Genomic DNA, 13,798 nt, shown 5'->3' on the forward strand with positions numbered 1-13,798 from the left:
TGCTTCTCTGCCTACTTGTGATCTCTCTCTCTGTCAAATAAATAAATAAAATCTTTAAAAAAAATATTAAAACCTGAGTAAAAGATTTTAACAGACAATTCACAAAGAAGACAGATAAATGGCCAATAATCACATGAATGCACAAAAATATTAAGTCAGCAGGAAAATGCAAATGAAACCATAAGAAGGGATCACCAATACATAATAGAATGTGTAAAATAACATGACAGGCAACACCAAATGTTGAGGAAGACATGTGATGCAAACATTGCTGATGGAATTTTAAAATGGTATAGCCATTTGGGGAAAAGGGTTGGCAATTTCTTTCTTTAAGATTTATTTATTTGAGGGGCGCCTGGGTGGCTCAGTGGGTTAAAGCCTCTGCCTTCGGCTCAGGTCATGATCTCAGGGTTCTGGGATCTAGCCCCACATCGGGCTCTCTGCTCAGCAGGGAGCCTGTCCCCCCCCACCTGCCTCTCTACCTACTTGCGATCTCTGTCAAATAGATTAATAACATCCAGTAAAATCCTTAAAAAAAAAAGATTTATTTATTTGAGAGAGAGAAAAGAGAATGTGAGCAGGGGGAGGGGCAGAGGGAGAGAGAGAATCCCAATCCCACGCAAACTCCCCATTGAGGGTGGGGCCTGATATAGGGCTGCATGGAGCGGTGGGGGGAGGAGGGCTTGATCCCAGTACAAGAAGGAATAGGATGCTTAACCTACTGAGCCACCTAGGTACCCCAAAGGTTGGCAATTTCTTTTTTTTTTTTTTTTTAAAGGTTTTACTTATTTATTTGACAGACAGAGATCACAAGTAGGCAGAGAGGCAGGCAGAGAGAGCGAGAGGAGGAAGCAGGCTCCCCACTGAGCAGAGAGCCCAATGTGGGGCTCGATCCCAGGACCCTGGGATCATGACCTGAGTTGAAGGCAGAGGCTTTAACCCACTGAGCCACCCAGGCACCCCAGGTTGGCAATTTCTTAAACACATGCTTACTCAATAATGCAACAATTTGTTTCCTAGGTAGTTACCTAAGAGAAATGAAAATATACATCTACAAAAGACCTACACAGGAATGTTCAAAACAGCTATTCTTTTTTTTTTTTTTTAATTTACTTATTTGAAAGAGAGAGAGAGAGTGTGTGTGTGTATTTGCAAGAGGGTGGGGTGGGAGGAGGAGAGGGGCAAGGAGAGGGGACAAGCAGACTCTGCGCTGAGCCTGGAGCCCTACATGGGCTCAATCTCAGGACCCTGAGATCACAGCCTGAGCTGAAACCAAGAGTCCAACGCTTAATGGATGGTGCCCCCCAGGGGCCACTTAACAGCCGTATTTATAGACAGCACCAAACAAGAAACAATTCAAATGTCTATCAATAGGATAATGGAAAAAAACCTAACTGTAGTATGTTCATACAGTGGAATTGGATAAATATCACCCATTATGTTGACCAAAAAAAGCCAAACACAAAAAAGTATATATATGTCTATTCACATGAAGTTTCAGAAAAGCCAAACCTAAAAAAAAAGAGAAATGACTGTGGGGAGGTGGGAGAGCTAGATTCTGACTGCGAAGGGGTACTGAAGAGATTTTCCGAGTGATAAAACTGTTCCTTATCTTGACAGGGGCATGAGTTATATGGATGTGTGCACTTCGCAAAATTAATTGAATTATATACCTAAGATTTATACATTTCACTACATGTACATTTTACCTCAAAAATAAAAACTGTAGGAGCACCTGAGTGGCTCAGTTGGCTGTGCATCTCCCTTTGGCTCAGGTCATGATCTCAGGGTCTTGGGATTGAACCCAGAGTCGGGCTTCCTACTCAGCAGGGAATCTGTTTCTCCCTCTCCCTCTGCCTCTCCCCACCTCCACTGGTGCTCTCACTCGCTCTGTGTGTGTGTGTCTCTCTCTCAAATAAATAAGTAAAATCTTTAAAAAATAATTTAGGGGCGCCTGGGTGGCTCAGTGGGTTAAGCCGCTGCCTTTGGCTCAGGTCATGATCTCAGGGTCCTGGGATCAAGCTCCGCATCCGGCTCTCTACTCAGCGGGGAGCCTGCTTCTCCCTCTCTCTCTGCCTGCCTCTCTGCCTACTTGTGATCTCTCTCTGTGTCAAATAAATAAATAAAATCTTTAAAAATAATAATAATAATTTAAAAAAATAAATAAAAACTGTAAGCAGTCAGTGGTGTATCTTAGGAATTCTAAAGCTACTTCTGTATATTCTAGGGACAAAGGACAATTTGAATATGGACTCTGGACTAGATAATAGTATTGTGTCAATACTAAATTTCCTAATTTTGATAAATGTACTATGGTTAAATAAGAGATTGCCCTTATTCTTAGTAAATATACGTTATCAATACTTTGTGGTAAGGGAGTGTAACATTCCTAAGTGACTCTAAAAAATACATAAAATGCATACATATATATAGAGAGAGACAGAGAAAGAGAAAAAGAATAGTAAAGCAAATACAGAAAAAGGTTAAAAACTGATGAACTAGGTAAAAGGTATAAAGGAAATTCTTTACTATACTTTGAACATTTCTGTAACTTTGAAATTGTATTCCAATAAAAAGGTAATTAAAAAAAAAAAAGAGCTAACACCAGAGTGGTTTCATCTATTAAAAATTCCAATGAGGGGGGCGCCTGGGTGGCTCAGTGGGTTAAGCCTCTGCCTTTGGCTCAGGTCATGATCTCAGAGTCCCGGGATCGAGCCCCACATCGGCCTCTCTGCTCAGCAGGGAGCCTGCTTCCCTCCTCTCTCTCTGCCTGCCTCTCTGCCTACTTGTGATCTTGCTCTGTCAAATAAATAAAATCTTTAAAAAAAAAAAAATTCCAATGAAGAAAACTAGTTCCTTTTTCTGCCCTTATAAGACTGTAAGATTGGATCACCTTAATCTAATCTAACTCCCTGATTTTACAAATGAAAAATGAAGTCCAGAAAAACTAGGTCAATAGTCAGATAATTAGGTTGCATTGGAGTCAGGTTAGAACCCTGATCTCTTGACTCTCACCTCAATACTCTTTAATAGTTTTTAGAGTATTTTTAGCTTAGAAACCCAGCTAGACTTATTTACTTAAAGATTATCATTAAAGGATGGCTGACATACAATGCTATATTAGGTTCAGGTGTACAACATAGTGATTTAACAATTTCATACATTACTCAACGCTCACCACAGTAAGCGTAGTTACTATAAAACATTATTACAACACTACTGACTGCATTCTCTATACTGTGCTTTCATCTCCATGACTTACTTATTTTATAATTGGAAGTTTGTTTTTCTTAATTCCCTTCACCTATTTCACCCATCCCCTAACTACCACCCAATCAACCTTATTTACTGTATAGAGTCTTTTTTTTTTTAAGATTTTATTTATTTATTTGAGAGAGAGAGAGCAGGAGGGGGGAGGGTCAGAGGAAAAAACAGACTCCCCGCTGAGGAGCCAGAGGTGGGGCTGGATCCTAGGACCCTGATTAGGGATCAGGACATGACCCAAAGACTGACACTTAACAGACCAAGCCACCTAAGCGCCCCTGCATATTACTCTTTTCTAGAAAAGAACAACTGTAATTTGGGGTATTACTAAAACCAAAATTCTGACACTTAAGACTACAATCTAGGGGAAAGGGGAAAAAAAAGACTACAATCATTTTGGGATAGGCAGCACACTGATTAAACCAGAGTACTTTTATAGAAAAATGTATCCTCCATTACAATCTTGGCAATAAATAAACCAGTCTGGACACACACTCACAGCTTATAAAGGGATATGGCCAGTATGGTAGCACACACTATTTTTAGTCTTGGCTGCAGGCAAGAAACACTGTCTACTCAGAAGGTCTTTTATTTATTTATTTTTAATTTATTTTTATATATATTCATTCATTCAAGGGGGGAGGGGCAGAGGGCGAGGGCAAGAGAAAACCTTAAGCAGGCTCCATACCCATCACAGGGGCTTGATCTCACAACCCTGAGATCATGATCTGACCCAAAATCAAGAGTCAGAAGTTAAACTGACTAAGCCATCCAGGCTCTCCCAGAAGCTCTTAAAAAAAAAAAAAAAAAAAAAAAAAAAAAAAAAATTCTGACTCCACCCCCACCCCCATTAGAAGAAAGTAAAGCTGCTATGAGACGAACTAAGTTGTGTCCCATACGGACACACCAAGAAAGGAAAGAAGCAGAAGTCTGAACCTCAAAACAATTCTCTTAGGATACAGGTGCTGAACTTTCATTTCTTTTGAGTCTAGGGAAGAAAAGTTAATATATTACTAATGTACTATAACAGGGTAAAGGTCCACCATACTATCTTCCTTTACCAGTGAAAGGAAATTAACTCTTAGCCAGGAACATTATAAACTCTCTATTTCAAACAACTAAGTTAAAGAATAACAAAATGTAAAATTCGTTGATCCTCAGTTTCATGTCTCATAGGGCTAGATATATGGTAATAAAAATTCCCAGTGAATTACTGAAGAATCTAAATAAACGGAGAGATATTTCATGTACATGGATAGAAAGGCTCAATACTGTCAAGATATCAATTCTGTCCAGCCTGATCTACAGATTTGACATAATCCCTAATTGAAGGGGAAGGGCAAAGTCAGAAAACTAACCCTATCCAACTTCAAGAGTTACTATAAAGCTCTAATATTCAAGACAGTGTGATATTGACAGAAGACCAGGAAAAGAGGTCAATGGAACAGAATACAGGGCTCAGAAACAGAGCCACACAAATATAGTTAAATGATCTTTAACAAGGGGGAAAGGTATTTCAATGGAAGAAGGACAGCCTTTTGAACAAATGGGGTTAGAACAAATGGACATCCAATTCCTAGAAGATAACATAGGAGAAAACCTAGAGGATGTTGGGTATGGTGATGACTTTTCTTTTTATTTCTTTTCTTTTTTTAATTTTCTTTTATTTTTTAAAAGATTTTATTTATTTATTTGACAGAGAGAGATCACAAGTAGGCAGAGAGGCTGACGGGGGGTGGGGGGATGGGGAGCAGGCGCCCCGCCGAGCAGAGAGCCCGATGCGGGGCTCCATCCCAGGACCCTGAGATCATGACCTGAGCCGAAGGCAGAGGTCTAACCCACTGAGCCACCCAGGCGCCCCCGGTGATGACTTTTCAAATATAACACCAAATGCATGACCCATGAAGGAAGTAACTGAAAACGGGACTTCATTAAACTTTAAAACTTCTGCTCTATGAAAGATAATGTCAAAAGAATGAGAAGACAAACCACAGACTTGGAAAAAATATTTGCAAAAGACATACCTGATAAAGGACTGTTATCTGAAATATACAAAAAGCTCCTAAAACTCAACAGTAAGAAAACTACCCAATTTAAAAAGATCTGGGGGTGCCTGGCTGGCTCGGTTGGTAGAGCATGCAACTCGATCTCAGGGTTATAAGTTTGAGCCCCACACTGGGTACAGGGATTACTTAAAAATGAAATCTTTAGGGGCGCCTGGGTGGCTCAGTGGGTTAAAGCTTCTGCCTTCAGCTCAGGTCATGATCCCAGGGTCCTGGGATCGAGCCCCGCATCGGATTCTCTGCTCAGCAGGGAGCCTGCTTCTCTTCCTCTCTCTCTGCCTGCCTCTCTGCCTACTTGTGATCTCTCTGTCAAATAAATAAATAAAAATCTTAAAAAAAAAAAAAAAAAAAAGAAATCAACTGCCCATAAATGGAAGGGCTTATTCCTGGACCCTCAATTCTATTAAAAAAAAATGAAATCTTTAAATAAAATAAAATAACATAATAAAAAGACCTGAATGGACACCTCACACACACACACACAAAATCCACAGATGACAAATAAGCATATAAAAAGATAGTTAAGATGTCATCAGGGATCTGCATGTTAAAACAACAAATTACTAACAAGTGCTACACACTTATTAGAATGGTCAAAATCTAAAACAATGGCAACATCAAATGCTGGTGAGGATGCAGAGCAACAGGAATTCTCAGACTCATTGCAGGTGAGAACACAAAACTGTGCAGACACTTTGGAAGATAGTTTAGCAGTTTCTTACAAATATAAACCTATTTGTTATGTTATAACTCAGCAGTGAGTTGAAATCCTATGTCCACACAAAAACCTATACATGGACTACAGCAGTTTTATTCATAATTGCCAAAACTTGAAAGCAACCAAGATGTCCTTCAATATGAGAAAATATAAACAAATCCTATACAATGGAATATTGTTCAGCAATAGAAAGAAAAGAACTATTATGCTATAAAAAGACAACAAGGAACCTTAAATGTGCATTGCCAACCTATCTTGGGGGAAGGGATATAGGGATGAATAGGTGGACAACAAGGAGATGTTTAGGGGAGTGCAATTTTTTAGTATATTACTGTAATGGTGGAAATGTGGTACTACAGATACAGGGTTTTGTCAAAACCCAAATATATAATACAGTAACCCTTAGTTAATCATCATGTATCAATACTGGCTCATCAATAATAACAAATGTACCACACTAACAAAAGATGTTAAGTATGAGGTAACTGTGTGTGTCTGTACTTATCCTCAACTTTTCTTTAAACCTAAAACTGCTCTAAAAAATAAAGTCTATTAATTTTTTAAAAACTCATCAATAAACTTCTTACCCGGTCTAATGAAGACATTTTCCACAGACAACATTGCTGCTATTGGAAGTAGCAGATCTTCACAATCCAGAGAAGCAGCCTTTATTACTGCACATGTCAGATGTGGAGGGAGAGGAAATTCCACCATAGACAAACCCAACCTGGTCACATGGCCGCTCCTTAATAGAAAGATAAGGTTCTTAAGTTCTTTCTATCTTGGGAGAGTACAAATGAAATGTTCATCATTTAGAATAAGTCAGATATAGTTTATATTACCTTAAATCAACTCCATAAATTCAATATAAAAAACACGACACACTGATCATTGATAAAAGAAAACATAAAGCTGATATATTCCCTGTTTTCAAGGGCCAATACATCCAAAAAAGTAAAAAGTGAGGCAGAATAAAGTACTATAATAAAAGACACAAAATGCTACAGAAGCATAGAGGATGTCCTTGAAGAAATAAGAGAATGATAATTACCAAATTTTTCCCCAACACACAATCATAAGAACAAGGTCTGGCTCTCTTATTATTTCATATGCCCAACTTAAAGCCTGGTACTGAAATGGTACTCAAAAATTACTTGTTAAATAATACCAAATACAAATACAGTTTTATCATGTAATTCTTAAATTCAGAATTGTGGCAAAGAAAAACTGAGGACAAAGTCTTATTTCAGATAAAACAATCCATTCAATTCAAACAAATCATTTTCTACTGATAAAGGAAACTATTAAGAACCCTATTTGAATAAGAGATGGGGGGGCACATGAGGGGCTCAAGTCAGGTAAGCATCCAATTCTTGATTTTGGTTCAGGTCATGATCTCAGAATCATGGGATCAAGTGATGCATCAGGCTCTATACTCAGTGTGGAGTCTGCCTGTCCTTCCTTCCCTCTGCTCCCCCACACAATTCTCTCTCTCTCTCTCTCTCAAATAAATAAATAATAAGTAAATAAAATAAAAAAGAGACTGGGGTGCCTGGTTGGCTCGGTTGGTAGAGCATGTGACTCTTGATCTTGGGGTCATGAGTTCAAGCCCCATGTGACACAGAGTTTACTTAAAATAAAAATAAAACTTTTTAAAAATAATAAAATGAAACAGAAAGAGATTAATATCTGTTGTGGTTGGGTTTTTGTTGTTGCTGTTGTTGTTGTTGTTTTACCTGTCAATAGCATCACATTGGTAAAGTTGTTTAAGAGCTTCCAAAATGAGTCTCTCATTAGGTGGATCCAAATAGGGAAACCTGGGTTTAAATGAGATATGAGTAAGATTCCATTCCTTGACCATTGTAAGATTTTACACAGACTTGACAATTTCTTTAAAGGTTTTACTTCTTTTTTTCAAGCCTCCTCTCCCTCTCTTTTTTTCCCCCAAGCATTCTTTTTTTTTTTTTTTTAAGATTTTATTTATTTATGACAGAAAGAGATAGCGAGAGAAGGAACACAAGGAGGGGGAGCAGTAGGCAGAGGGAAAAGCTGGCTTCCCGTTGAGCAAGAAGCCTGATATGGGGCTTGATCCCAGGACGCTGTGATTTTGACCTGAGCTGAAGGCAGACGCTTAACAACTGAGCCACCCAGGCGCCCTTCCCTAAGCACTCTATGATCGTGATCAGCATTCAGCAAGGTAGGACATTATTTTTTCTGAATCACACTCTTTTTTTTTCCTTTCTAAATTTTTATTTAAATTGTAGTTAGTTAACATACCATGCAATGTTGGTTTCAGGAGGAGAACTAAGTGCTGAATCACACTCCTCTGTTTAGTTCAAAAAGCACTTCTTTTTGATCCCCCTTAGCTGGAACACTCACCATTCTTCTCTATCTTATTCCTGCCCCGTTCTTCACAGACATTTTGACATTCTTCAATGTCAAAACTACTCTGTTCTGTAGCCCACAATTTTTATTACAATTTTATAAACCAGTGGAGAAAAATTGACAGTGGGCAAATATTACAAGTTGATCAACATTAATTCAATATGGTTTTTAATAAAATCGTAAGTATATTTAATTTTACCATATTTGCTTTATGTATATTCTTATTTTCTCCTGAACTATCTGAAAACAAGTTGTAAATACAATGCCAATTCACCCCCCAAAATATTCCAGCACGCATCCTCTGAAAATAAAGACAACTTAGGGTTGCCTGGGTGGCTTAGTCAGTTGTGTCCCACTCCTGGTTTTGGCTCGGGTCATGATCTCAGAGTCCTGAGATGGGGCCCACATTGGGCTCCACAATCAGCTTGGAATCCACTTGGGATTCTTTCCCTCTTCCTCTTCCTCCCACTGTGCCCTTCCCCCTGCTCACATGCACCCTTGTTCTCTCTAAAATAAATACATGAAAAATAAATAAAATCTTGGAAAATAAAGGCATTCTTATATAACCACAATACTATTAATGAACATTAGACAAAAATATTCACAAAGGGTGGCATATGACCAAGCCTGAATATATATATACATATTCTTACTACTAATAATAATTACTTAATACTATTGGCACTAGATTACTTTTTCCGCCATAAGTCTTGAGATGGTTATATCATCTACTCCAATTTCTCACCTTGAAAAAGTCCAACAAAGGACAAAAGGTCCAATACCTTACATAAAAGTCCACTCCAGGATTCACTGCTCTATTTAAAAACAAATAAACAAAAATCTTGTAGACTGTTCTACAGTTTTCCTACAACTTGTACCAACAAGTCCTGGTATCTTCTAGAGCAAGAGTCAGCAAACACTTTCTGTAAAAGGCCAGATAGTAAATATTTTAGGTTTTGTAGGCCGTATGGTCTCTGTCACAATTATTCAACTCTGCTGTTATAGCAAAAGCAACCATACATGAATGAATATGCATGTCTCTGTTCCAATAAAATTTTATTTACAAAAACAGGCAGTGAGCCTGGAACATAGTTTTTGACCCTGTCCTAGAGCAATACCAAATTAGTCAGGTTCCTCTTTTACATGAGTGCCCTTCCAGATTTGTAAAAACTGCCATTATTTTTCTCCCTTGATTATACCAATTACTGAATTCTGTCAAGCACTCCTTGTATTATTTGCTTTCTAAGAGACCCACCATACCTAATTCCCATCTTTCAGAAACACTCTAGCTTGTCAAAATCCTCATAAAATGTAATGATATCCATAACTGAACTCCAAATGTAGAGTGACCAACACATAACAGGAATGCTATAATTCCAGTCATTTGGACATTGCAGTCTATTAACATAACTAAAGTCTATTCCAGTAGGAATTTTTAAAAAAACTCTTTATTTTTTAAAAGATTTTATTTATTTATTTGCCAGAGAAAGAGAGCAAAGCAGGGTGAGTGGCAGGCAGAGGGAGAAGCAGGCTCCCCGCTGAGCAGGGATTCCCACCCCCCACCCCCCGCCTCCACCGCCATGTGGGACCCGAGCCAAAGGCCAGCCAGCTGAGCCACCCAGGCAACCCGCCAGTAGGAATTTTTTATTGTTTTCTAAACAGAATAATAATTGCAAGCTCATACTAAGTTGTGGTGATCTGGTAATTTCAGATCTTTCTCATGTGTATTTCCTTAATATATAACCCAAACAAAGGCTGTAAGATGTAATCTTTCAGACTTTGGCCTTGTTGATTTTTGCCTATTAAGATCATTCTAAATCTTGCAGTTTTAATCATCTACTGATTAGACATCAAGACATTTTCCAGCAATATATAACCAGGACTTCAATATCTTTAATATTTTCACTGAAAATGCTCATGAGGAAAGAGCAAAGTTCAGCACACTATCAGCAAAACCTCCATGTAGGCTATGCTAAGCAATTAATCAATACATTCTGGATTTGGCTATTTGGCAACTATATTCAACAGTCCTGTCACCTTATTCACAAAGATGAATAAGATAGATAAAACAGATATATAATAGACAGGTAGATATAATCTTATCATATGGTGTGCAGAAAACAGGAGACATTAGATTATCATTCAATAAATTCTTACGGTGCACCTGTTATGTGGACAGTCCTATCTTCAAACTAAAAAGGAAATGGTTTATTATGACATAGTCTTTGTGAACCATTTTGATTTATATGGATTACTATAAATCACCATTAAATTCTCTAAAACCATTTTTTTCTAAAAAAAACTCTGCTAGAATTTGCTGAAGATCAATTCCAAGCATACTGGGCAGTTGTTTTCAGATTCTGACCTTTTCCTGAATGACTAAGTCAAAACATTTGTATTTCTTACAATTTTCTGGCAACCTGTTCTGCATAATTTCTCTTATATAACCCAAAATCTGCAAGTAAATACTGGCTCTATTTCTCCTTATTCTACACACATATTAAAAAGAGGAAGGCGGGGCGGGGGGGATAAATAAATAAATAAACAAAAAGAGAGAGGAGAGGGACATCCAGCTGGTTCAGTTGGTGGAGCATGTGACTCTTGATTTCGGGGTTCTGAGTTCGAGCCCCACAATGGGTGTAGAGATTACTTAAAAATAAAATCCTAAAAAGAGAGAAGGAGAAAGAAAGAGAGGAGAATTTTTTCGTTTTTTGGCTTTAGCATCTTGAGGACTTTTAGTACATTCTAAGTCTTAAAACTTAAGATGGAAAAATTAACTCAGTGCAGATGATATTAAGTAATTATTATTCCTACTTCTCTAATATATATATTCTTAATTATATGCCACTCTTAATATTATTCCGATTTTTCTAATACATATTCTTGATTATATGTTGCTTTGTAATTATATATTATTCACAAAAATCTTATTATGAATATTATTTTAAAATCTGGGTTCATCTGAAAGCTTTCTGTTCAGTCATTTAGATTTGTTTAAATGGTTCTTCTTTCTCATTAGTGTCATTCATGGTTACAGTGAGAATTTCATATATTATATGCTTTCCTCTTTCTAAGATCTATATTCTCATTTACAAAATCTCTAGTTTTAAACTATCCAGAAAATATTTTAATTGGCTTTCTAAGAGTATACAATACATATTTGGATATACCTAGTAATTATTTCCCTTCTTATGAACACACAGTCACCTTCTCCCACAGTTTCTGACACTTTTGCAGACAATTTAGACTAAAATTAAGACCAAGAATAGTATTTTCCTTCATTATTTCCTCTATCATGTATAATATGAAATTTTAAGCCCCTACAACAATATTCTATCCTATGCCAACTAATTATATAGTTTAACATCTGAGGAACGTAACAGCTGTCCCATTCTTTCTTTCATGTGTCTGAATCTTGTTTCCTTAATATGATTTAAGTTTAGTGAAAGCAAAATACTATCAGAGTATTTATCTCTCACAGTACTTGCTACAATGCTGGTCATGCAAAAGATGCTACCAGAAAACCACTTTCTGGTTGGAATAAGGGTCATTATATACCTTTCATTACAGATAAGCAGTGGTCACTAAATGATCCAAATAAACATCAGCATGGAGCACCCCATTAGGCCACGGTTAGAACAGGAGCAAGGAATCAAATCACAGGAAAGCACTGCAAAGAAACCTTTTATTTGGGTTTAGCTAAACCTCTAAATGAGGGGGACATAGGAGTCAAATACCTCAAAAGAATTCTGAGGAATAACCTGGCTCCATCCTAACAAATTTTTCTCTCTTCAAACTGTCTACATACCTTATAACATCATGTATGGCAAGGCACTTTAAGGTCAGAACTACAGATGTCAAACTAGTTCTCTTAATCTCAGGGATCACATGGTCAGGCATACACTGGTTCCAAAAATCTTTACTATAGATCCGAAAGCATTTTCCTGAGGAAGTCCTGCCAGCTCGGCCACTTCGCTGTAACGCCTCACTCCTTAAAGAAGAAGAAAAAAAAAAAGAAGTCCCCAAAATGTACTAAGTAGTTAACATCATACGTCCTAACCAGTTAAAAACAACCTAATAAACTGTTCTTTGAACAAAAAAGCTTGACATAGAGACTTACTTTGAAATTGGAACCACCTCCAGGATGTCCAGCCCTAGTCTGGGATTGTGATTTAACTGCTTCACAAAGCCACCATCTACCACATATCTAAGAAGAATGAAAACCAGTTAAGTTTCTAGAGTATAAGACTTGTTGATTTTTAGCCAATTCAGATTCTCCTTTTCTACCAAACTAGCAACTATATGATGCCTTTTATATTAAACGTAAAACTTGAAAGTCAAGAAATTAGAACCCCTGTGCATTACTAATGGAAATGTAAAATGGTTAAGCCAATGTGCAAAAGGTTTGAAGGTTCCTCTAAATGTTAAACACAGAATCATCACATGACCCAGAAATTACATTCTTCAGTGCATACCCAAAAGAACTGAAAGAAGTACTCAGCCAATACTTGTAGACATATTTTTATAGAAGCACTATTCATAAGAGCCAAAAGGTAGAAATAACCTAAATGTCCATTAACCATTAAGGGATACATGGATAAACAAATTATGGTATATACATATAACAGAATATTATTCACCCACAAAAATGAATGGAAGTGCTGATACATGCTGCAATGTGGATGAACCCTGACAGCACGATGAGTGAGAGAAGCCAGACACAAAAGGTCACACATTGTTCGACCATTTATATGAAACACTCAGAAGAGAATCTCCATAAAAACGGAAAATAGGCTGGTGGTTCCCAAAGGCTAGAATGGAGGGGGGCATTATAACTGCTAAAAGGGTACAGGGTTTTATTTTAGGGTAATAAAAATGTTTTAGAAGTAGGCAGAGGTAGTGTTAGTGTTTATACAACACTGTAAAGGTACTAAATATTAATTGTTCACTTTTATTTTTATTTTTATATTTTTTAAAGATTTCATTTTATTTATTTAACAGACAGAGATCACAAGTAGGCAGAGAGGCAGGCAGAGAGAGAGAGAGGAGGAAGCAGGCTCCCCACTGAGCAGAGAGCTCGATGCGGGGCTCGATCCCAGGACCCTGGGATCATGACCCGAGCTGAAGGCAGAGGCCTTAACCCACTAAGCCACCCAGGTGCCCCAATTGTTCACTTTTAAATGTTAATCTTATATTATGTGAATTTCTCCTCTAAAAGAACAAACTTGAAAGTCACCTCTAGACCACTCTAACAGGTTTAGAATTTAATTCAAGGTAGCCTTTAACAACACCATTTAAGTCAACTAAACAGAGAACAAGTCAGGTAAAAAACTAAGTTAGGAATTGTAGTAAGTCCATCATTCACTAA

The 13,798-nt window shown here is 37.5% G+C and overlaps 1 protein-coding gene across 1 annotated transcript in view; it reads right to left on the reverse strand.

Annotated features, from left to right (window-relative positions):
- Window positions 1-13,798, reverse strand: part of DHX40 (DEAH-box helicase 40) — a 48,242-nt gene that overhangs the window by 19,059 nt on the left and 15,385 nt on the right. Inside the window, exons 9-12 of the mRNA XM_080827050.1 lie at window positions 12,551-12,637; window positions 12,239-12,421; window positions 7,782-7,862; window positions 6,633-6,790 (exon numbers count right to left, since the gene is read on the reverse strand). Coding sequence (XP_080683176.1) covers window positions 6,633-6,790; window positions 7,782-7,862; window positions 12,239-12,421; window positions 12,551-12,637 — 509 coding nt within the window. The remainder of the gene's footprint in view (window positions 1-6,632; window positions 6,791-7,781; window positions 7,863-12,238; window positions 12,422-12,550; window positions 12,638-13,798) is intronic.

This window comes from Martes martes (genome assembly GCF_963455335.1).
Source record: "Martes martes genome assembly, chromosome: 16".
Taxonomy (NCBI): Eukaryota; Metazoa; Chordata; class Mammalia; order Carnivora; family Mustelidae; genus Martes; species Martes martes.